The sequence below is a fragment of the Pantherophis guttatus genome, chromosome 6 (genome assembly GCF_059756535.1).
Source record: "Pantherophis guttatus breed Tessera chromosome 6, ASM5975653v1, whole genome shotgun sequence".
Lineage (NCBI taxonomy): Eukaryota > Metazoa > Chordata > Lepidosauria > Squamata > Colubridae > Pantherophis > Pantherophis guttatus.
The window spans coordinates 93,750,022-93,773,885 of record NC_142068.1 but is presented as its reverse complement, the minus strand read 5'-3'; the positions used below and the strand labels follow the sequence as shown (position 1 = coordinate 93,773,885).

Below are 23,864 nucleotides of genomic sequence, written 5' to 3'. Positions count from 1 at the left end.
ATTGAAATTGGTGGTTGCAATTATTATTTTTATTTTTTTATTAATTTGATTTATATGCCGCCCTACTCCGGAGACTCAGGGCGGCTTACAATGCGTTAAGCAATAGCCTTCATACTTTTGTATATTTATACAAAGTCAGCTTATTGCCCCCACAATCTGGGTCCTCATTTTACCTACCTTAGAAAGGATGGAAGGCTGAGTCAACCTTGAGCCTGGTGAGATTCGAACTTATAGTAATTGCAGACAGCTGGTGCTAATCACAGTGCTTTCAGTCTGCTGAGCCACCAGGCCCGAGGCAGAAAGTCCTTCACCTATGGCCACAATTGGGACCGGAACTTCCATCACAGAACATAGAACAGTGATGGCGAACCTTTTCAGCACCAAGTACCCAAACTGGAATGCACATGCATGCCGGAGCACTGGAAACCGAAGACCAACTGGCCAGTGCCCATGTACATGCCAGCCAGCTCATCTTCAGGTTTCCCCTGTGCACATGTGCACTGGACAGCTGGTCTTTGGATTTCTGGTGCTCTAGCGCACATGAAGACCAGCTGGCTGGCGCGCATGCGTGCACTGGAAACCAGAAGAACAGTTGGCGATAGTGCGCGTGCCCACAGAGAGGGCTCTGCGTGCCATAGATTCCCCATCATGGACATAATAGAGTTGGAAGGGATATTGGAGGTCTTCTAGTCCAACCCCCTGCTCCTGCAGGAGACCTTATATTATTTCAGACAAGAGGCTGTCCAGTCTCTTCTTAAAATCTTCCAGTGATGGAGCAGCCAGAACTTCTGAAGGCAACTTCTATTCCACTGGTTAATTCTTCACTGTTAGGAAGTTTCTCCTTAGTCCCAGATTGTTTTTCTCCTCGATTAGTTTCCATCCATTGCTTCTCATCTTGGTGCTTTGGAAAATAGTTTGAAGCCCCCCCCCATCTTTATAGGAGCCCCTCAAATGTTGGAAGACTGCTATCATGTCTCCCCTAGTCCTTCTTTTCATTAAACGAGACATACCTGTTCTGTCCCCAACCCCACGCATACACCAACAGACGTTCAGGAGTTAAAGACCAAACCAGCCAGCAAAATCCTTTTCCTTATGATAACGGAACTTGGCAACAACCTAGTGGCTGCCTGCCAAGAGTTTATTATTTACAAAGAGGAGAGATAACTTCTCCCCACTTCTGATACATCAAAAAGGAAAGCAGCTCAATAATTACAATCAAGTCCAGAGATAATCCAGTCTTACAGCAAAAGTCCGGCAATGCAGAATGGCGTGGAAGCTTTCAGCTTTGTTCGTCACAAGGTTTGACTGGCCACCACGCTCCCTTTTATATCCTGTGGGGTGTGGTCCAGTGACTCAGCCTAATCTCGGGCACGCCCTTTCTTCTGTTGCGCGCGCTTATTTCTGCGACGCTGGCGTGGGTCCAGCCAAGACTCATTACCCTCATCACTGTCCATCTGTGGCTGCGTGGACGTGCTTGGCCCCGGCCCTATCTCTTGCCCTTCGGCGGACACCAAAGGCATTGCCAGAGAGGAGGGTCCTGGAGAGGGAGGCCTTGCCAACTCCTCCCCTTCACTCTCGGAGTCCTCTCCTGACGATGACACAGGCTCAGGTAACGGAGCCACAACAATACCCATTTCCCGCAATTGTTCTTGATATGTTTTAGCCTCCAGCCTCCTAATCCTCTTTGTTGCTCTTCTCTCCACTCTTTCTAGAGTCTCCACATCTTTTTTACATTGTGGTGATCAGAACAGGATGCAGCATCCCAAGTGAGGTCTTACTTAGGCTTTGTAAAGCAGTACTAGAACTTCATGTTATCTTGATTCTATCCTTCTATTGATGCAGCCTAGGATTTCATTGGCTTTTTTGGCTGCCGCCGCACACTGCTAGCTCATATTTATGCGATCGTCCTACTAGGACTCCAAGATCCCTCTCACGGTTACTGTTTTTGAGCCAGGTTTCTCCTAATCTGCACTTGTACCTTTGGTTTTTCCTGCCCTGGTGTAAAACTTTGCATTTCTCCACATTAAAATTCATTTTGTTAGATAGCACCCAATGTTCAAGTCTGTCAAGATCTTTTTGGATCCCGAGCTTGTCTTCTGGGGTGTTGGCTATTCCTCCCAGTTTATAGTGTCATCTGCAAATGTGATGAGTTCCACTTCTATTCCCTCATCTAGGTCATTTATGAAGATATTGAAGACATCGCCAACTGAATTATTTATGGTTTACCAAGATAGTGAAGATTTTACTAAGATGTGGTCATTAAGAGAATAGCACCAGTTGGTCGTAAACGGCATCACATGATGTTGCAACCCCCTGCATATGCGCATGCCCCCCCCACATGCCCCGCCCCCTGCGCATGTACGGCAGAGACCCGAAGACCAGCTGGCCGGTGGGAGGCGTGCGCGCATGCGCAGCAGAGCTGAACTGGGGTGACGGCTCGTGTGCCATCAGAGAGGGCGCTGCGTGCCACCTCTGGCACGCGTGCCATAGATTCACCATCACGGGCCTATAGGCTACCTTTGCTTCAGGAGCTTCCCCACTGCAGTATTGTTGCTGTTTTTAAAAAACTGGACAACTTTGAAGAAGCCCTGATTTAATTTGTGCTGTTTTGTGGTCATCAGAGATTGATATGAAAATTCCCTTTTGAATCCGGGGGCGGGGGGGGGGGCAATGGTGGGCTGCTGCCGGTTTGGACCGGTTCGCATGAACCGGTAGTTCCGACCAGGGCTTGCCCCGCCCACCCGCCCTGGCGCTATCATGTCCTATATCCGTGATGGTGAATCTATGGCACATGTGCCTGAAGAGGTATGTGGAGCCATGTTGCCTGGTACATGCGGCATTGCCCATTCCTCTTCTGGTTTTCTGGTGGTCTTCCGTTTTCCGGTGTGAGCATGTGGATGCGCGCCAGAAACTGGAAGACTTGCTGGCGCGCCGGAAACCAGAAGTACCTTATCTTGCGTGCATGTGCTCCCTGGGCAGCTCCTCTTCCTGGTCGCGAGCGCCTGCGAAGTGCTCTGTTTTTGGCACTTGGTGCCATGTGTGTTTGTTCTCTTTTGGGCGCTTGGTACCAAAAAGGTTCATCATCCCTATCCTATATAATCACCAGTTTTTTGATGCTGCACGCATGTGCGGAAGGCTTTTTGATGCCGCACGCTCACATTTTCGCTTCTGGATGAACTGGTTGTTACAACTGGCAGCAGCCCATCCCTGGTTTGGGGGGGGGGGATGCATGGGGAATGTTGCACGCTAAAGACAGGCCTCCCTTCCCCCCCTTCTTTCCTGAGATATTATGCAAGTTATCAATTCAGAAAATCCCTGTGAAAGAATGAAGAGGATGCCTCTTTTTTTTTATTGAAAAGTTTTAGAATGTTTTATGAACAAATTTCCCCCCCCTCCTCCCCCCACCCATTCCCTTCTCCCTCCCCCCCCCCGACTTCCCAGAGCAAAATACAGGGTATTGCATTTAACAAACATAATCTAACATAAACAAACTAACTATAAGATCTTAACTCCCCCTTACTCTTTAACTCCCCCATAGGTACCAAAATGTCAGAATAAAAAGAAAAATCATCTAAATATTTCATTCATAAGCTATTTGCAACTTTTTAGTCCCATATTTGTTTTGTATATAGTCAATCCATCTTCTCCATTCCAGTACATATCTTTCATTCGAACGATCCTTCAAATATGCAGAGATTTTAGCCATCTCCGCCAAATTAGCTACTTTTAATGTCCATTCTTCAATAGTAGGTAGTTCTTCCTTCTTCCAATATTGCGCCACCAAAAGTCTGGCTGCGGTTATTAAATTCAAAATCAGATTAGTCTCTATAACTGTACAATCTACAGTTATGCCCAGTAAAAACAACTGTGGAGTAAATTTTATCTTCCTTTTAAGAATATTTTGTACAATCCACCATATCTTAATCCAAAATGCCTTAATTTTCTTACATGTCCACCAAATATGAAAATACATTGCATCATCACATTTACATCTCCAACACGTAGATTGTAAACTCGGGTACATACAAGCTAACTTTTTGGGATCTAAATGCCATCTATAAAACATTTTGTAAAAATTTTCTCTCAGGTTTTGGGCTTGAGTAAATTTTACATTTCTAACCCATATTTTCTCCCATACATCCATGGTTATTGATTCCCCAAAGTTTTGTGCCCATTTTATCATACAATCCTTCACAGATGCCTCTTAACGATTGTAGACAAATGTGCACAAAGTAAAAAAATTTCACTTTGCCCTCAGCCTTCTGAGTCATAAGATTCTTGTTGTAAACATCAATGAACAACAGGGATTCCTCTGAATTTGGCAAACTGGGCCAAAAGCATTAACACGTCCATCGTGGAATTTGCTATGGATCCGGCTGTTGAAACCCAAAATGCTTTTTTCCGCAGCTCACCGATGAACATGCTCCTCCGAAGCCCCCTCTGCCTGAAGGGGAGGTTCCTCCTCCTCGCCCACCACCCCCTGAAGAGAAGGATGAAGAGTTCCCAGAACAGAAGGCCGGTGAGGTGATTAACCAACCCATGATGATGGCTGCCAGGCAGCTCCACGATGAAGCCAGAAAATGGTCCAGCAAGGTAGGTCCTTAGTGTAGACCTCTGCGTTGATGCTTCTTGCCTTAGTTTGCTTACTTAGAAGATGCCCTTCAAGGAGGACTCTGCATTGTAGATTAGAATTCTTCTCATCCCACCATTTCCAGAGCTTGTTTCCTTCTCGTCTTGCTTCGGGGCGTGTGAACTTTGGAGTGTTTGTGCTGTTGGATTTTTCTGAGTCAGAAAGAACGAGATGTCAGGACACGAAGCAGGCAGGGAATCTGGTGCTGATTCTCCCCTTTTGAAGCTTTATTTTGGAGGTGGTTTATCAGAGTTTCTTGCAAAAATCAAATCCAGAAGCACACACAGATAACTGAATCAGCTGGATTCATTAACTTCTTTATATTCATAATCACACATAAAGTATATTTACAATACCAGCAGTTGATTCTTCAGGCAGAACACAAGGCAGGAGAGAACAGTTTCAGTTCAGTTCAGATCAGCAGACAAGTTCATATACACAGAGTACAGCAGAGAGACTAGTTTCATTTTCTCTGCACAGACTCAGAAGCTGCAGACTAAGACTCCAGTCTGTCTCAGCTCCCAATTGGCTGACTTTGTTACCATGTCCTATTCCAGTTGATGAATATACTCTGACATGGTTGTTGAAAGGATCCGTTGGACACTTTTCAACAAGGCGGGGAACCTCAATTTGAATCAAATAGTCTCCCCTCTGTATCCTAGGAATGATGGAGTCTAGCTTACATTTTGCTTTGGGGTGTGTATTTTTGAATGCTATCTCTTTAAATATATTTTACTTATTCACAATACTTGTAGATCAGTTATAAGACTCCTTCCTGTGCTTCTCCTTCCACAGGAGAAGCACAGGGAACAAAATAAAGCAATAATGCTTGATTATTTTGCAAAGAGCTAGAAACGAGCTAGCTATGTGAACCTCGGAAGCTTCCTCCGGCTGTGTTTTCGTATATTACCCAAAGACACTGAAATGCTGCCTTAAAATATAGCATTGTAATTAGGACATTTTATAAAAAAATAAAAATAAAATAAAATTTAAAAAGGTCTCAGTGAAGGAGAGGAAAAAATAGGATTACAATCAACTAAGAGAAAATGAAGTCTTTGTATACATATATTATACATGCAAAACGCTAAACTTTTTTTAAAGACTTCTCTTTTTTTCCTTAGAGATGATACCGAAAAGGGTCCATCCAGAACTAGCTTTCAGAGGTTTCTGTCCTCTCAAGGTGTTTTGGTTCCCCCTTCATGTTTTGACTCCCAAGTACTCTGATATCCTTGTGGACGGCTAAAATGGTTGGCCAGAAGGGGAAAAAATAAACCAGCAAGTGAGATGCTTGGTTTCTGGGCTGTTCTAGACACCATTTATAGCAGGGGTATCAAACTCAAGGCCCTGGGCTGGATCCGGCCTGTGAGGTGGTTAGATTTGGCCCCCCCGGGGCCTCCCAGCAAAGGACTGGCCCGTGGTGCCTCTGCCAGCGAAAATGGAGCTTGGAGGGTCGCACGCAGCCTTTCTGAGCTCTGTTTTCACTGGCAGAGGGTTGCAGGAGGCTGTGGCAGCCGAAAACGGAGCTCGGGAGCCTGTTTTCTCTGGCAGAGCGCTCAGGCCGCCACAGGCGACACGAGTGACGAGCTGACCACGCCCACTCCAGCCCTCCCCCCCCCCAGCAAGGTGCGGCCCTCAATGAAATCGAGTTTGACACCCCTGATTTATAGGGCTTGATAATCCAGTTTTCCCGGTGCACATTGCTATGTGTAATGGATCCTCTGATGCCTGAGACCAGAATGAAATATTCCCATTCTTTTTCTTCTAGGTAGCCTGATCTTCTTGTTTTATTCCATGGTAGAAAGTTGCAGGGAGCTGCAGAGAGGCAAGATGAAATGCAGTTCTAGATCTCTCTCTCTCTGTGTGCGTGTGTGTGCGTGCACACGTGCGTGTGTAAAAAGTATTGGTAGAACATGGATGGAGATATGTAGCTAGTAGGACAGATAAAGGAAGATAACAGACTCCAGTGCAGCTAGTATGCCTATCTAGGAAAGAATGGAGAACTGGGACAGGGGAAAGTTAATTTGGTCTGACTTAGAGCTCCCCCCCCTTCCTGTCAAGGCAGCCCCTCCCAAAGTGAGATGCATCCCGCAATGTATATCTGTAAGATTTAAAGCTCTCCTTCCTTTTTAAAAGTGGCAAGTCTACAAGAAAGTGAGATGTTCCCAGATGTATATAATCTACCATGTTTTCCCGAAAATAAGACCCTGTCTTATTTTTTATTATTTTTTTGAACCCTGACATAAGCACTTGGCCTTATTGCCATGCTCTCAAAAGCCCAATTGGGTTTATTATCAGGGGATGTCTTATTTTGGGGAAAACAGTAGCAGATGTTAATATTTAAGTTACTGATGTGAAATACAGGATTTGTTCTTAAAATAATCTAAATGAAGTTTTTCATCTTCTCTCCTTTTCTTTTCCTTCTCCAGTTGGCCTATAAAACATACCTAAACTTCATCAGTTTCTCAAAACAATATTATTTATCCTAAAGGAGCATTAAATATGTAACTAGTTTTTGCTTGAAGTCAGGAAATCATATGGTTTATTATTTTAGACCCTTTCTCAGATAATGGACTACTATTAAATCTTGTGTTGACGGAGAAGGCATAGAAATTGGGGACAACCTAAGAATTAACATGAAAGTGGCTAGCTAGAATAATAAACAGGATGACATTTGCAAGTATGATAATCCATTTTGTTTATTCATTCATTGTCTACACTGTTGTCCAACTACAAATCACTTTCACCCCTTTTCTTAGAAAGGACTACTTTATAAAACACAGGCTTTGATTTTGGAAACTTAGTCCAGAATCTCTTCGTAACAATTAAAATTGAATTTTCTGGAATATCACAGGAATATTTGCTGCTGATGCAATTCGGTAGCATGAAAAACAAGGGGAGTGTAATGCAAAATTGCCTATTTTATAAGACAAATGGGACAATCCAGAGTGGATTTTTGCTTGCCTTGGATAAAACAGATGGGTTTGACTTCTGGGTCTTTGTAAAGCTGTTGTTTTGATATATTTCTCTGAAATCTGTTGTGTTCCAAATGATATCCATATCAAAAAGGGAAGGGGGAAAATGATGGATTCCGTGATTGACATATCTTCTTCAATTTATATTGGCCTCTGCAACTAGGGTGTTTATCCGAATTATGATTTCATCAGTGTTTGAAAATCTTGGTTATTGAAAGGAGACAACTGATTTAACTATTTGCGAAAATTCTGTTCCTGGATTATTGCAGAAAAATAATATTTTTGTGAGTTGCGTTAAACAGTTGATATGCCTAATGAACATGTCCAGGAAGTGCATCATCCTTATTTATGATCATTGCTTCAATTTGGTACAGAAATTTCTCACTGCTGGGATTATTATCATTGCCAATCACATTCTGCCCCAAAGCAAAAACACTATGAGGTTTGTTTTTATTTTTTAAAAAAGAGCTTAAAAACAGCTAAGGGCTTTGCACAATTTTATTTAAAAAATTGCAAAATGAAATGCCTTTGTGAAGATGTAGGTTGCTGATAAGATTTGTCCATTCTGAGAAAAATGAAAAGATCCATTTTTCCCTCAAGACCTATTGTGGGCGATGCTACTTCTGTCTTTTAATTTTGCTCTAGACCCACATTGGAAAATCTGAGCTATTTCTGGAATTCGGAACGAGGCTTCAAATCTGCCCACATGTAGCACAAAATTTGAAATTTAAAGTTGCAAGTATTTTTGAAATTTGAGTGATTTTGTAACCTGATACTTTGAGAGATTGAATTTAGAGTTAAGTTTTCTCTGGAGTGCCTATTTTTAAAAGGGATCTTCTTTTAAGTAGGCAAAAGTTGCTACTTTTGAAGTATCAACACAGATTGAAATGGTGTTAAAAATAATTAAATCAATAAAATAAAGATATTATTAAAAATAATATGTCACATTGATTAGCTCTGACAACTTTCTACAGTAATCAAGCTATCGTGAAAAAAGAGGTCAACTTAAAATAATTTTCGGAACTGTGGGGAGAACTTCAATGACTCATATTTCTGGTTTTTCTCATGGTGTCAATTACCATTTCCCCCTCTTAGTAAACCTTTGTAAATTGGATTTTTCTGAAGTCTGCATTGAACAACATATTGCTGTCCTTTTCTTTAACCCTTTCAAATCCTACTCTATTGTTCTGCTTAATGATTATAATAAAGATTGGATTGAAAAAAAAATCTTAATTTAACCTTTGCTGGCATCTAAATGTAAACGTTAAACGTTTTGACCTCTTTTTCTATTGGTCATCTTCAAACAGCAGTTCTCTGTAGAAAAATGGAGTTTAGATTTGCTTAGAAATCTTGACTGAACAGTAGCAAGTAGCAACTAATTCTGGATATATATCTTTTAGTGATTATATACTGTGTTACTTAATCTCTTGGAACTATGGTTTCATGGATCACTGAGCATTAATGACCCAAGTAAATAGATATTCTATATGTTTAGCAGTCGTGTGTCTTTTTTTGAAGACAATTCCTTCCTACCTACCTTCCACTGATTAATTAGAACAATTAATCAGTGGAACAACTTGCCTCCAGAGGTTGTGAATGCTCCAACACTGGAAGTTTTAAGAAGATGTTGGATAATCCTTTGCAGGGTGGATTTGATTTAAATTGAGTTGATTTACATGATTTACAATCATGATTTAAATCACTAGTAAAAAGGCTTGATTTAAATCAACTCGATTTAAATCATAATTTTTAAAGAGCAACTGTCATCTCTGCTACTCCTTTGACCCACTGTTGACTCACCGATGTTGCAGAATATACAGCCTCATGCTACATCACTAAGCTCCATTTCATGCTGAATAAACTAAATTATATATGTATCTTAAATAGAAAACTATCTTACGATAGATTTTTACCTCACAAGTTTTTTATTAAAATAAATTTGATAAAAATCAAAAAAATCAGATTTAAATAAAAAAAATCTGATTTTTTCGATTTTTTTAAAAAAATCATTGATTTTTATCCACCCTGATCATTTGTCTGAAGTGGTGTAGGGTTTACTGCCTAAGCAGGAGGTTGGACTAGAAGACCTCCAAGGTCCCTTCCAACTCTTGTTATTCTATTCTACCCACCCTCAAATTTATGGGTTGGAAGAGCAGAGAAGGAGAGTTGGAAATAAACTTTCTAGAGGCAGAATTCTTGATTTAATCATTCCTTTTATTCTCTTCCCCAAACATGTCAGATTGACCCCAATAGAAGAACAAGGCATGGTGCAGCCCGCTGAACTTTCAGTTGACAAACTAACGTCTTGTTAATCAAGAAACTAAAAAAAAGATGAACTCAAAAGGAATCAGGTTTATTTTGGAGTTTGCTAGTATATTTGCACATAAAAGTAGCAGTTTTTTTTTTCCTTTCAGAACGCCAAATAATTTAGCACTCAGAACCAGAGCCTCGGATGAAATAAGGCTCAACAGGAAAGCTAGTGAGTGACTAAATAAAAGTGGGAATACGGTTTTATCTCAGGCTCTTGAAAACAGTCCATTTTGCTTTGTCCCTTCCTTCCCGCCTTCTCTTCTGTGATGGTTGCTACAATAATACTGGGCTGTTTTGTTTTAGGTACTTTGGGATGTGATTTGGGATACCGAAGCAAAAGATTTAAATCCCTTTTCGGATTTTGTAGAACAACATTGTGGCAAAACAATCTTGCTCCATGTCATTAACTTTCCACTAACCGAAACGTTCTGATTTGCTTTGACATGTGCTGCTAACATCACTTTCTGTCAGGTAATAGTGAGCACTGATTAATGTCCTTTAATGGCCATTCTCTCTTATTGTGTGTGTGTGTGGGGGGGGTGTCGGTCGTTCTTTCCTCCTTCCATCCTGCTTTGCTCTCCATTGTTGTCTTCTCCATGGCTGGGTCAAGATCTTGGGAGGGGGTTGGGGTTGGGGTAAGAATGCCCATGTTCGGTCAACCCTGAGCTCCTCTGGTGGACAACAGTGAACATGGAGCTCTGTGTATCAGCAGCCTCTTCTAACTCTGGCTCTGAAAAGGGATGTTTAGATGAGCAAGCATGGAAGCGATTGTGCAGCTCACCTTCATTTTAACAAAGAATTCTGCATCCATTTTTGGTCACCACACTGCAACCAGGATGATGAGGGGACTGAAGGCTAAAACATACGATAAACAGCTGCAGGAACTGGGCATGGCTAGTCTAGTGAAGAGAAGGACCAGGGGTGACATGATGATAGCAGTCTTCCAATATTTGAGGGGCTGCCACAGAGAGGAGGGGGAGATGTCAAGCTATTTTCCAAAGTACCCGAAGGTCAGACAAGAAATAATGGATGGAAACTGACCAAGGAGAGATTCAACCTAGAAATAAGGAGTACAGTTTTCTGACAGGGAGTACAATCAACCCATGGAACAGAAGTTGTCTTCGGAAGTTGTGGGAGCTTCATCACTGGAGGCTTTCAAGAGGGAACTGGGCTGCCATTTGTCAGAAATGGTGTAGGGTCTCCTTCTTGGGTGGGGGGCTTGGACTAGATGACCTACAAGGTCCCTTCCAACTCTGTTAATCTAATCTAAAAGGGGTTTTGGCAGGAGGGAGTCACCGTGAATTTGGCCTTCTGGCTCAAAGCTGACCCTTTCTTCCCATTACCATCCTTCATAGCATCCTACGCTTGGCTGAGGTCCCATAGCAGTTGGGTCTCCTCTGATGTGGACCTGGCGTATCCCCCGTCTGTGTCATTCGCGTCCACTTCTCTGTCAGCTTTACGTGTTTGCCTTTCCTTTGTGTCTTTGTCAGCGGCATTATTGTCTTGCCAGGAGAAATGTTGTGGGGAAAGATAAGACAATTAAAGAGGGAAAAACATGTCTTCCTGAACGCCTCTCGGAGGCGTTTCTAGTTGTTCAGATCCCTTTGTCAACCTCCCCATTCCTCCGCCGTCCTCCCATCGCCCACCACCACCACCACGAGAGGTTTCCTAAACTGGCTCGGTTCTTTGCTTCTTTGACCAGATCCTGCGTCTTATACTAACTGTCCCTGTTTCTTCACCCTCGCTGTCCACCACCTGCCAAGCCTGAAGTGACCGGTGGGGGTAAGGAAGCCCCCGCTAAGGCTGGCCTAGGTGTAGCTCGGGAGGAGGCGGAGGAAGCAGAAGCTGAATTCACCCTCCCTTCCGACATGGAAGATGATTACGAGCCTGAGCTGCTGCTCATGCCGACCAACCAGCTTGTTAACCAGCCCATTCTGGCCGCTGCTCAGTCTCTGCACCGGGAAGCAACCAAGTGGTCCAGTAAGGTATTTCCTCCGTTTCCCACCCCCTCCCCCCTCTGGCGACTGATCCGCATTGCATCCGGCCATTTTGACACATTTGCATCACTCTTGATCCTCGGCGGATCCCATGCCCTTTTGGTTTTCTATTTTTCATGGTTTCTTTTTTTTTTTTTCTTAATTGGAATGGATTCGAGTTTGTCTGCATTTCATGGTCGAGGGAACCGCGTGGCTTCACAAGTGTTGTTAGGCGTGCTGATGGCCAGGCCAAAAGCTTCATTCGGCTCACCCTATCACCCTCCTTCTGAATAAAGACGCTGCCCTCCTCTGCCTTTACCTGTCTTTTCTCATGCCGGGGGCTACTTAAAAAGAGAACCCAAGGAAGGAGTGCCCGACTACCTGTGAAGCCATCGTTCGCTGCCTTTTCAGAGACTTCCAGACGAGCGAGGGTTGTCACTCCTGAAGTCATTTAACACGCATCGTTGTGCTTCCTGCCTCTTGATCAACGGCTTCTACTAAAACCTTTGTTCCGGCAAGGAATGGCTTGGGATGGCACCGTTGCCAAAGAGCTGGTCCTGCGGGCAGAGGCTGTGATGGAGGGGAGGAGGGTTTTTTGGGGGGGGAGGGGCGTGGAGAGGCTCTGCTGAATGCCTTTAAGTTGCTAAATTCAGACTTTGCCCTCTCGTGTTTCAGCCGCGTTATTAATGGGAGATGGGGGGGTTTGTGGCTTCTGATGGGAATGGTCTGCTAGCACTAAGCACCAAGTGGAGTTTGCCAAGCTGCTGGATTATTTTTTCACTTCCTTAGATTAGCATGCTGCAAAGAATAAACGTATGGCCCCGGGCAGCTCTGAAGGTGTGGTGTATGTGTATGTATGTATTGGAAATTAGTTTCTCTCTCTCCCTCTCTCTTTTTTTTCTTTTCTTCTTCTTCTTTTGTTTTTTTTTTTTTGCACTTGTGAATGGCCAACTGGGTGACTGGCATGAAATCCAAACGGCATCTCCCACGCGTGGATAACGATGGAGTGTAATCTGGCCTAATTCTCTTCTGTCCAGGGGCAAGCTTAGCTGAAATGAATGGGGAAGTTTGGCTTTTGCAGGAAAATCACTGGTGGGCTTGTGAATACAAGAGCTCTCTTGCCCCCCGCTACTCTGAACAGCAATTTGGGCAAAGCCTCTTGTGGCAGTGGCCTCCCACGGACCCGGAAGTCTTGTGTGTTGGTTCTCCACCCCGACCACATCCAGAAGGGGGGCATGGCTTGTCTTGGTTGGGAGTTGGCCAATGGCACTTGGATTGGCTTTTAAGTGCGCTGCAGAACAACAGACCATGTTTTCCTTCCTGGCTTCTACTCGTCTATACGCTACGTTGCATCTGTTTCATTTGTTACCCCTTAAAATGAGAATGTGTTAAAACAGGAGCTTGGATGTACAATAATCCCGAAAGTGGAGCTTTTCTATCAGGATGCGTAAAAGGGATGGAAGAACATCTGGAAGGGCTGCCAAGCTTTTTTTCCCCAAACAACACCGCACCTCTTTTGTCTTTTCATTACACGATCACAACAGTCTGCATGCCAAAGATGGGATGGGATGCTTGTCCTACTTTCATGTGTTTTGCGTCAACATATTCACTTATCTGTCTTCTCACAAATACCGCATCCTTTCTTCTAACGTAAGAACGACACTGATCTGAATATTCTTACAGACATTTTCATTTGAATGGCAATCCTGACATAAGTAGTTTATTCACAGGAAAATGGCTGATAATGGTTGAACATTGAAAGCTTCGGACTGTTCTAATGTCACAAGGAAGCTCGGTTTAGCACAGAGGTCTTCAAACTTGGCAGCTTTAAGACTTGTGGACTTCAACTTCCAGAATTCTCCAGCCAGCATAGCTGGCTGGAGAATTCTGGAAGTTGAAGTCCACAAGTCTTAAAGCTGCCAAGTTTGGGGACACTCGGTTAGCACAACAAATTAACAGAAAAGTTACTGACTATTTTTGTTCTACCATCCCCGCCATCGTGCAACTGTGAGGAGGAGGAAGTTTTCACTTCCTTTTTATCAAGTAATCACAGCTTCTCATTTTGTCTGAATGCAGCAGCAAACTGTGATTAATTGTAACAGTGACTCAAAATGAGTTTTTTTTTAAAAAAAGGCATTTAAATACAAATTACCGTGTTTCCCCGAAAATAAGACCCTGTCTTATATTTTTTTTGTACCCTGGAATAAGCGCTTGGCCTTCTTGCCATGCCATGCACTCAAAAGCCTGATTGGGCTTATTATCAGGGGAATGTCTTATTTGGGGGGGAACCGGGTAGTGACTTTCCTAATTTCCCCCCCCCCCCCGAGAGGAAAATAGTTCATTTTGTCAAAGAAGAATTGGTAATTCTTCGAGTTATACATCAAAAGAAATTTTAGTCAGCGGGTTAACCAATTAACGGATGAATTCTGGATATGTTTAGATATGAATAGAGTAAGCATTCAGATGATGTTTTATATCTGATGATTAATAAGAATAAGAATAATTTTATTTCTATACCGCCCTTCTCCCGAAGGACTCAGGGCGGTGTACAGCCTATTAAAAGCACAAGACAAACATCAATTAAAATAATTTAAAATTATTAAATAATTTGGCTCAATTTTATGATGTTTGTGTGTCTATATTTTTCTTGACTGTACACCGCCTTGAGTCCTACGGGAGAAAGGCGGTATAGAAATATAATAAATAAATAAATAAATAAAATTTAAAACCCCAGAAATTTAAAACACCCAATTTAAAATTATTATGTTGATAGCCCGACCTGGCGGAACAACAGGGTCTTGAGTGCACAGCGAAATACCCGGAGGTCGGAGATCTTACGCACTTCCGGGGGCAGTTCATTCCAGAGGGCTGGGGCTCCCACAGAGAAGGCTCTTCCCCTGGGTGTCGCCAGCCGACATAACTTGGCCGATGGCACCCTGAGGAGACCCTCTCTGTGGGAGCGAACTGGCCGGTGGGAGGCTATTGGTGGCAGAAGTTGGTCTTGAAGGTACCCGGGTCCTATGCCATGGAGCGCTTTAAAGGTGGTGACCAACACCTTGAATCGCACCCGGAAGACCACTGGGAGCCAGTGCAGCTCGCGCAGGAGGGGTGTCACGTGGGCACAACGGGTTACGCCCATAACCACCCGCGCGGCCGCATTCTGGACCAGTTGGAGCCTCCGAGTGCTCTTCAAGGGGAGCCCCATGTAGAGAGCATTACAATAGTCCAGCCAGGAGGTGACAAGGGCGTGAGTGACCGTGCGCAAGGCGTCCCGGTCCAGAAAGGGCTGCAACTGGCCTCTCCTTGCCTTTTTGATTGAAAAAAAAATCCCTTCTGCAGATGCATTTTAAATTTAGTTGATCAAGAGGCTTAAATCACCATCATCCTCATCTTTTAATGACCCCATAATTCCTTGCGGGGTGAAGTCTGAACAGCTGAATGAAGCTGACTGATTACTGGCCCGATGCTCTTCCAGTCGCCAATGCAGAGTTATATTCAGCAGATATATTCTCAGTGTGCCCAGAGAGAGAAATAACTGCCTCTACCTAGGATCGAAGTTCACAGCCTCCTGATTGTGAGGCAAGCGCTCCACCTCTAGGCCACCTCACCACTCAATTAAAAGGCTTAAATAACGGAGCCTTTTCCAGGCGTTTTTTTCTCCATTCAGAATATTCAGTTCCCACCATTTACTTCAGATTGACCTTGTGACTTTATTTCTTATTCACCCATTAAGAATATTCACCATCATCACAACACCATGCTTTAAGACATTCCTTTGGCCAGCTTATTTGAAACGATGGGATTCCTAACTGGGAGTTTAAACATCTGAATGTGGTCATTTTCACTTTGGCAACACTACTAACACGTACATACTGTGTGTGTGTGTGAGAGAGAGAGTGTCTACTCCCTCACCTCTTGGCTGAAGCTTGTTGTCACTGAAGATTGAGCGAGAATTTCACACGTGGTCTTTGTGTTACAGTCCTGTTTTGCTTTTGTTTTTTATTTTGTAAAGCAGCAACTGTACAGCCCCAGAATCCGGAGCGATCACAGCTGCTTTCCTTTTCTTCCTCCAGGGGAACGACATCATTGCCGCTGCCAAGCGCATGGCCTTGCTGATGGCCGAGATGTCCCGCTTGGTGAGAGGGGGCAGCGGAAACAAGCGGGCTCTCATCCAGTGTGCGAAAGATATCGCCAAAGCTTCCGACGAAGTGACCCGTCTGGCTAAAGAGGTGGCTAAACAGTGCACGGACAAGAGGATCCGAACAAACCTTCTGCAGGTAGGCCATGAAACCTGGCTTGGAAGGCGCAGAACATCTCTAGCTGGGAAGGTCCTATCCAGAGGTGGGATTCAGCCGGTTCGGATCGGTTCAGGCGAGCTGGTAGTAGCGACCTACCCAAGTGCAATCCCATCCTATATTGTTGTGTTTTTGATGCCTTACGCATGCACGGACGGCGCAAGTAAGCGAATTGCCGTGTTTTGTGACATCGTACGCATGCGTGCGCTCACACTTCCAGTGCTGGGCGAACCGGTGAAGCCCACCTCTGGTCCTATCCGTGCTTGAGAAAACACACCTGTAAGACTAAAAGCCAGGGGTGAAATCCAGCAGGTTCTGACAGGTTCTGGAGAACTGGTAGCGGAAATTTTGAGTAGTTTGGAGAACCAGCAAATACCACCTCTGGCTGGCCCCAGAGTGGAAAGGAATGGGGATTTTGCAATATCCTTCCTCCAGGAGTGGGGAGGGAATGGGGATTTTGCAGTATCCTTCCCCTGGAGTGGGGTGGGAATGGAGATTTTGCAGTATCCTTCCCCTGCCACGCCCACCAAGCCACACAATGCCCACCAAGCCACGCTTACAGAACCAGTAGTAAAAAAATTTGGATTTCACCACTGCTAAAAGCCTACAGCCGAAGCAAGGTGTGTCTAGCCAAAATCAACGCTCGGGATTCACCCCTTTGCCATTTTTTTTAAAAAAGTTATGCTTGCGCCTTTTGAAGTGGCCAGATTGCAAGCTTACGTGAAAATGGCAATGCCAGCATGAAGAGGTCTCGATGGGGCTCTAAGCCTGTTGCTTTGTTTATCTCAACCAGCCTTTTCATTTATCTCTCTCCCAGTCTAAGGGAAACCCACCAATGAACCTAAACTCAATGAAATGGATAAATTTTCCTTCCCAAAAGTTGGATGTGAACATTTTGTGCCACTGTGCATCAGTGTTCAGAGGCTTCACTGCCACAAATGGGTGGCTCAGGGTAGTCCTTCAAACTTGGCGATTTTAAGATATGTCAACTCCCAGAATTCTCTGGCAGCTTTTTGAAGTTCATACATCCTCTATTTAAAATTACCAAATCTGAAAAACAGGGATGCAAAATGATGCTTTGAACAGAGAAATCCTCTTCAAAAATTCTCAAGGAAATATGCTAGCCATATGTTTTCAACTGTCGGAAAGAGATTGAACCTATTTTTTTAAAAAAATTCTTTCTTCAAGATTTATGCTAGTAATGTAGATGTAGAGACAGAGGAAGTATTTAGATCAAATATGAATGATGCATGGAGATACAAAATCCCAAGGGAGGAGTATGGAAAACATGTCAAAAACTCAACAAGAATTGAAATATTAAAACGGGCAAGAGATGATGGATAGAAATAGAATAATTACGAATACAAGATTTGTTCTATTAAGAATTAGAACAGAGATAGAAATTAGAAAGGGGGAAAATATTATTATGCACATTCCTATATAATAATTTAAAATTCATATGTAGATGTAAAGATCAGAAGTTGAAAGATTATTTATACTTAAATAACATTATAGTTATTACTATTGTCTATTAAAACATTGAATAAATGATGGATTATATACATGGAGCAAATACCAACATGTTAATAACTTTAATTTTAATATTTATATTATTGTAATGATGTATGATTAATGTAACTAATATTGTCAATATTATCACTATTATTTGGAATCAAAACTAATGATACCCAGATGCCACACTGTTCATGTATTCAATACTTATGTGTGTGTGTGTGTGTGTATAGGTATAGTAAAGGTTCCCCTCACACATATGTGTTAGTCGTTCCCGACTCTAGGGGGCAGTGCTCATCTCTGTTACAAAGCCAAAGATCCAGCACTGTCCGAAGACGTCTCTGTGGTCATGTGGGTGGCATGACCAAACGCTAAAGGCGCATGGAACGCTGTTACCTTCCCACGAAAGGTGGTCCCTATTTTTCTACTTGCATTTTTTACATGCTTTTGAACTGCTAGGTTGGCAGAAGCTGGGACAAGTCACGGCAGCTCACCCCGTTACGCAGCACTAGGGATTCGAACCGCTGAACTGCCGACCTTTCGATCGGCAAGCTCAGCCTCTTAGCCACTGAGCCACCACGTCCCCATAAGAATTATGCTAGTAATGTAGGGTTATTTTTAATGCATTTTTGTTATGTTTAAGGATGGTCCCGGGTGATAACGAAATAACCAGGGTGTAACTGTCTTTGTGTAGGTTTGTGAACGAATCCCAACCATCAGTACTCAGCTGAAAATCCTGTCCACTGTCAAAGCAACCATGTTGGGCCGGACCAGTATCAGCGATGAGGAGTCTGAGCAGGTCAGTTCCCTTGTTCCAGGCGGGGTGGGGGTGGGGTAACTCGAATTGAGAGGCCTTGGGGGAGAGGCAAGCAGCTTTGCTGGCGTGTAGGAAACACCTGTTGTGAAATGTTCAATTAGCAGCAGCTTCAGTCACCAACCTTTTTGATTCTTTCTCTTCTAAGTGCAAAAACCACTTGTACCTACCGTATTTTTCGGAGTATAAGACGCACCGTAGTATAAGACGCAGCAAGATGTCAAAGGGGAAAACAAGAAAAAAAAATAGTTTTTGGCCTCCTCATGTCCGGTTTTTGCCCTTCCCGGCCTCCAGGAGCACTCTGCAGGCTTCTCAAACCCTTTGCGCATCCCATATTTGCAAAAAATGGTCCTGTTTTCGGGAAAAATGGTCCCGTTTTTTGCCTCCCGAACCCACCACATATCCCGGTTTTGCCCTCCCCAGCCCCCAGGAGCACTCTGCAGGCTTCTCAAACCCTTTGCGCATCCCATTTTTGCAAAAAACGGGCCCGTTTTTGGTGAAAACGGGACACGCTGGGGAGGGTGTTTCAGGAGGCCAAAAATGGCCGTATTTGGTCTATAAGACGCACCAATGTTTCCACCCTCTTTTAGGGGGGAAAAATGTGTCTTATACTCCGAAAAGTACGGTATTGATTTATTTTTCAAATATACAAATAATCCTTGACTTATAACCATTGGTTTAGTGACATTCAAAGTTACAACAGCATTGGGGGGGAAAAAAACCATTTTTCAAAATTCTCACTTTTGCAACCTTCCAATGGTTTTAAGTGATCAAAATTCAAATGCTTGGCAACTGACTCACATTTATGACGGTTGCAGTGTCCCAGGGTCATGTGATCACCGTTTGCGACCTTCTGGCAAGCAAAGTCAATGGGGAAGCCAGATTCACTTAATGACCATGTTACTAATTAAAGAACTGCAGTGATTCACTTAATATAGAGCCTGGATAGCTCAGCAGACTAATGCATTGTAATTTAACTCCAGCTGTCTGCAATTAGTAAGTTCGAATCTTGCCAGGCTCAAGGTTGACTCAGCCTTCCATCCTTTCTAAGGTAGGTAAATTGAGGACCCAGTTTATGGGGGCAATAAGCTGACTTTGTATAAATATACAAAAGTATGAAGGCTATTGCTTAACGCATTGTAAGCCGCCCTGAGTCTCCGGAGAAGGGCGGCATATAAATCAAATTAAAAAAAAATAAAATCCGTGACCGGGAGGATTTTTCATCAGGTTCGCCTGATTCGCCAGTTGCGTCCCTTTCTGGATTGGGACTCGTTACGCACGGTCACTCATGCCTTTGTCACCTCCCGCCTGGACTATTGCAATGCTCTCTACATGGGGCTCCCCTTGAGGAGCACCCGGAGGCTCCAACTGGCGCAGAGTGCGGCCGCGCGGGTGGTAATGGGAGCGACATGGCATTCCCATGTAACACCTCTCCTGCGCGAGCTGCACTGGCTCCCAGTGGTCTTCCGGGTGCGCTTCAAGGTTTTGGTTACCACCTTTAAAGCGCTCCATGGCTTAGGACCTGGGTACTTGCGGGACCGCCTACTACCACCAATAGCCTCCCACTGGCTGGTACGCTCCCATAGAGAGGGGCTCCTCCAGGTGCCGTCGGCCAAACAATGCCGACTGGCGGCCCCCAGGGGGAGAGCCTTCTCTGTGGGGGCACCTATCTGGAACGAGCTCTCCCCAGAGATACGGAGGATCCCGGATCTGCGCACCTACCGCCACGCTTTAAAGACCTTATTATTTCACCAGGTGGGCCTGGCCTAATTTTCTCCCTCTTTTATAAAAGATTTTTAATTTTTAAATATCTTTTAGTATTTTATACATTCAATTTTAAAATTGGTTTTAAAAAGTTTGGGGTTTTAAATTTGTCGGGGCCAAAATTATTTAATTTGATTTTATTCTACTTTTAAATTTTGTATGTATGTGTTTTATTGTTTGGCTGTGCACCGCCCTGAGTCCTTCGGGAGTAGGGCGGTATAGAAATCAAATCAAATCAAATCAAATCAAATCAATAAATAAATAAATAAATAAATAAATAAATAAATAAATAAATAAATAAATAAATAAATAAATAAATAAATAAATAAATAAATAAATAAATAAATAAATAAATAATAGCTGTGGCGGGAAAGGTCATAAAATGGGGCAAAACTCACTTAAGAAATATCTTAATTAGCAACGTACGTTTTGGACTCAATTGTGGTCATAAATCGAGGATTACCTGTACCATGAAAAGGCAGGAAAGTCAGTAATGAAACTGACAAAATTTGGCCATAGGAGCAAGGATGGAACATATAACGACTTTGTTTTCTGGCTGTGTTTGATTGCTACAGTCAAATCTGGTTTACAATACCAACCCCCCCCCCCCAAAAATAATAATCCCTTTTCAACTATGATAAATGCCTTTGTTCTGAATTTAAATTTATTCACCAGCACCATCTGGTGGGTAGAAAAAAAAATTCTTTAGAAAGGAAAATGCAGTGGCTTGGGCTGAAATTTGATATCCGATATAGAAACCGGAAATCAACCCAGATCTTCCTTATCACAAATTCTCTCCCGATTTCATTTTTAAACCGCCTTGACTTCAAATACGCAGCTTCAGTTCCAGTGCAGAGATGGTTCTGCCTAGTAGCCTTGTTGTGTTTTGTTTTACAAATGATGCTGTTTCCCAAAGTTGACAACTTTAAGACATGTGGACTTCAACTCCAGGAATTCCCCACCCAGACATGTGGACTTCAACTCCCAGAAATCCCCACCGACATGTGGACTTCAACTCCCAGAAATCCCCACCCAGACATGTGGACTTCAACTCCCAGAATTCCCCAGCCAGACATGTGGACTTCAACTCCCAGAATTCCCCACCCAGACATGTGGACTTCAACTCCCAGAAATCCCCACCGACATGTGGACTTCAACTCCCAGAATTCCCCACCCAGACATGTGGACTTCAACTCCCAGAATTCCCCACCCAGACATGTGGACTTCAACTCCCAGAATTCCCCACCCAGACATGTGGACTTCAACTCCCAGAATTCCCCACCCAGACATGTGGACTTCAACTCCCAGAATTCCCCACCCAGACATGTGGACTTCAACTCCCAGAATTCCCCACCCAGACATGTGGACTTCAACTCCCAGAATTCCCCAGCCAGCAAGGCTGGCTGGGGAATTCTGGGAGTTGAAGTCCACATGTCTTAAAGTTGTCAAGTTTGATGAGAAACGGTGCTCTAAACTACTTGTCTTTTCTAAACATCTTTTCTAATATCGGTTTTGAAATGTTTCTCCCTTCCAGGCCACCGAGATGTTGGTCCACAATGCCCAGAACCTCATGCAGTCCGTCAAGGAAACTGTCCGAGAGGCTGAAGCAGCATCTATTAAGATCCGGACGGATGCTGGATTCACCTTACGTTGGGTCAGGAAGACCCCATGGTACCAGTAGAGAGCACGGCTCCTCCCCCCTAAGCGTTGTTCTTTTCACGAGAAACCCCTCTTCTGCAGACCACCGGAAGGTGCTGCCGAGGTTGGCACAGGAGTCTCCTGAAGGCCCATCTTGAGGGTGGTCTTTAATAGTGCGCTGGGCTGCTTTGGGTATCTAATCTCACTTTAGCTCGTTTCCAGACTTTTTCCCTCTCTTGCTTTTGATTTATTTTTATTTTTAGAAACACTATTTCAACCCGGTTCTTCCCTCCTCTACCTCTGTCATGATTGTGTTTTCTATGCAACGCACCAAGGGTTTTGTTGTAGCATAATTTGAAAACTCTGGGCCATCTTAGTTGTTCATTTGTGAGGGACAATCAGGAAACCAATAGTTTGGGATTTTTGGTTCTCTCCTTTTACATTATTAATTATTATTTGGGATGAGAAGATGCTAAATGTAATTTTATACTGTCCAAAGCGAAAAGCACCTTTCCTTTGGCAGAAGGGAGTGAGTTTAGCAATCATAAGTCGCTGCTTCCATCCTCCACCCCAAATGGCAAGCTCTAAACAAGATTTTGGGGAAGAATTTTCCACGGCTACCAAGTTCCTTCAGCACAAAAACCTCCTATGCCAGAGCTTAGGAGATATTTTCTGAGTAGTTGGGCTTCTTGCCACCAAAGTTTGATTTGACAGTAGAATGTTTTGATAAACCAGAGGAAAAGCGTGGAGGTACAATAGTAAAAACTCTTTTAGTGGGTTTCAAAAATAATTCACTTTGGGCTTTATGAAGCATCACCATGCAAATACCGATGCCGTCACTTGCCGATCCAGCTGCTATCGTTTGGATCCGCTTCCTTATGAATGGCTTGGGCATTCACCCAGAAAACACCAGAGATTTTGGCATGTAGCCATGCCAACATTGATGGAAGGATTGGGTGGTCCTTGTTTACCGATTCACTTTCCTTACACCACCTTAGTATTCGTCTTCTCTTCCTTGGTGCAATTCAAAACTAAATTCAAAGGAATTACCTTTTCATGCCTTCTCTTCAAATGCCAAGATCCAGAAAAGCAGATTTCTCGCTCTTTCCTGGCTACAAGGTACTCACAATTGCCATTTCGGATCTTGGCCAGGGTAGCCGTCACAGAAAAGGACGGGGTTAGGGTTACGTTACCCTGCCTTGTCTTGCCTTTTCAGTCTATGTGAACTCGGTAGGAAGAGAGGATTTTAAACGGCCTTCCTGGCACCTTTGGTGGGAGGCGGTGTTTTTTTCACCTCATCGTTCAGCCTTCCAAGTGTGAGAGCTTCTTAAATCACTACCATTTTAATAGCTTGACTTTGTATTAATGCAATATTATTAATGCCTTTTGATTACATAAGTTTATACCAAAGACTTAGCTTTTGTTAAGGGATGTTTAAAGGAAAGCTTTGAATTGTATTTGACTTGGAGAGTTCTTTGGAGTATTTACTAAACTCAACACTTTGTAAATCTTAATATCCTCTACACCTTATGCAATTATGCTTTCCTAAACACTCCTGCCCATCAGATTGAATGTCAGGAGCATTTTGCCACTACTTTTGTTTGTAAACCAGAATGATGTTGTGTATACGCTAATAACGTTCAACTTTCTCTGTTCTGGTCAAATAAAATGAAAATGCGTTTCTATAAAATATTTCCAATGGATTATTTTTTTTGACAGTACTTTAACAGACCCCACATACCTTTTCATGATCTCGTCTGTAAAACTTGGCTATTAATGATAAGAGGACAAGGGCTATTTGCATTTCCCTTGAGGGAATTAAAATAATTGCAAATACATGATTCTCTCTGCCATTACAATAAGAAATAAAGGTACATTTACCCCACAGAACAATACACCTAACACGTCACAATTGGCACCCTTTGTTTCAGAATAGGAACCTTTAAATCTTGT

At 43.3% G+C, this 23,864-nt stretch overlaps 1 protein-coding gene across 2 annotated transcripts in view; it reads left to right on the top strand.

Annotated features, from left to right (window-relative positions):
• VCL (vinculin) overlaps window positions 1–23,601 on the top strand; it is a 106,340-nt gene extending 82,739 nt beyond the window's left edge. Inside the window, exons 18-22 of one of the 2 annotated variants that reach the window (XM_034435399.3) lie at window positions 4,408–4,593; window positions 11,676–11,897; window positions 15,962–16,165; window positions 18,390–18,494; window positions 21,808–23,601. In XM_034435399.3, coding sequence (XP_034291290.1) covers window positions 4,408–4,593; window positions 11,676–11,897; window positions 15,962–16,165; window positions 18,390–18,494; window positions 21,808–21,954 — 864 coding nt within the window. In that variant the 3' untranslated portion in view covers window positions 21,955–23,601. The remainder of the gene's footprint in view (window positions 1–4,407; window positions 4,594–11,675; window positions 11,898–15,961; window positions 16,166–18,389; window positions 18,495–21,807) is intronic. The other variant, XM_034435401.3, reaches the window with a different exon arrangement.
• Window positions 23,602–23,864: the final 263 nt, after the last annotated feature.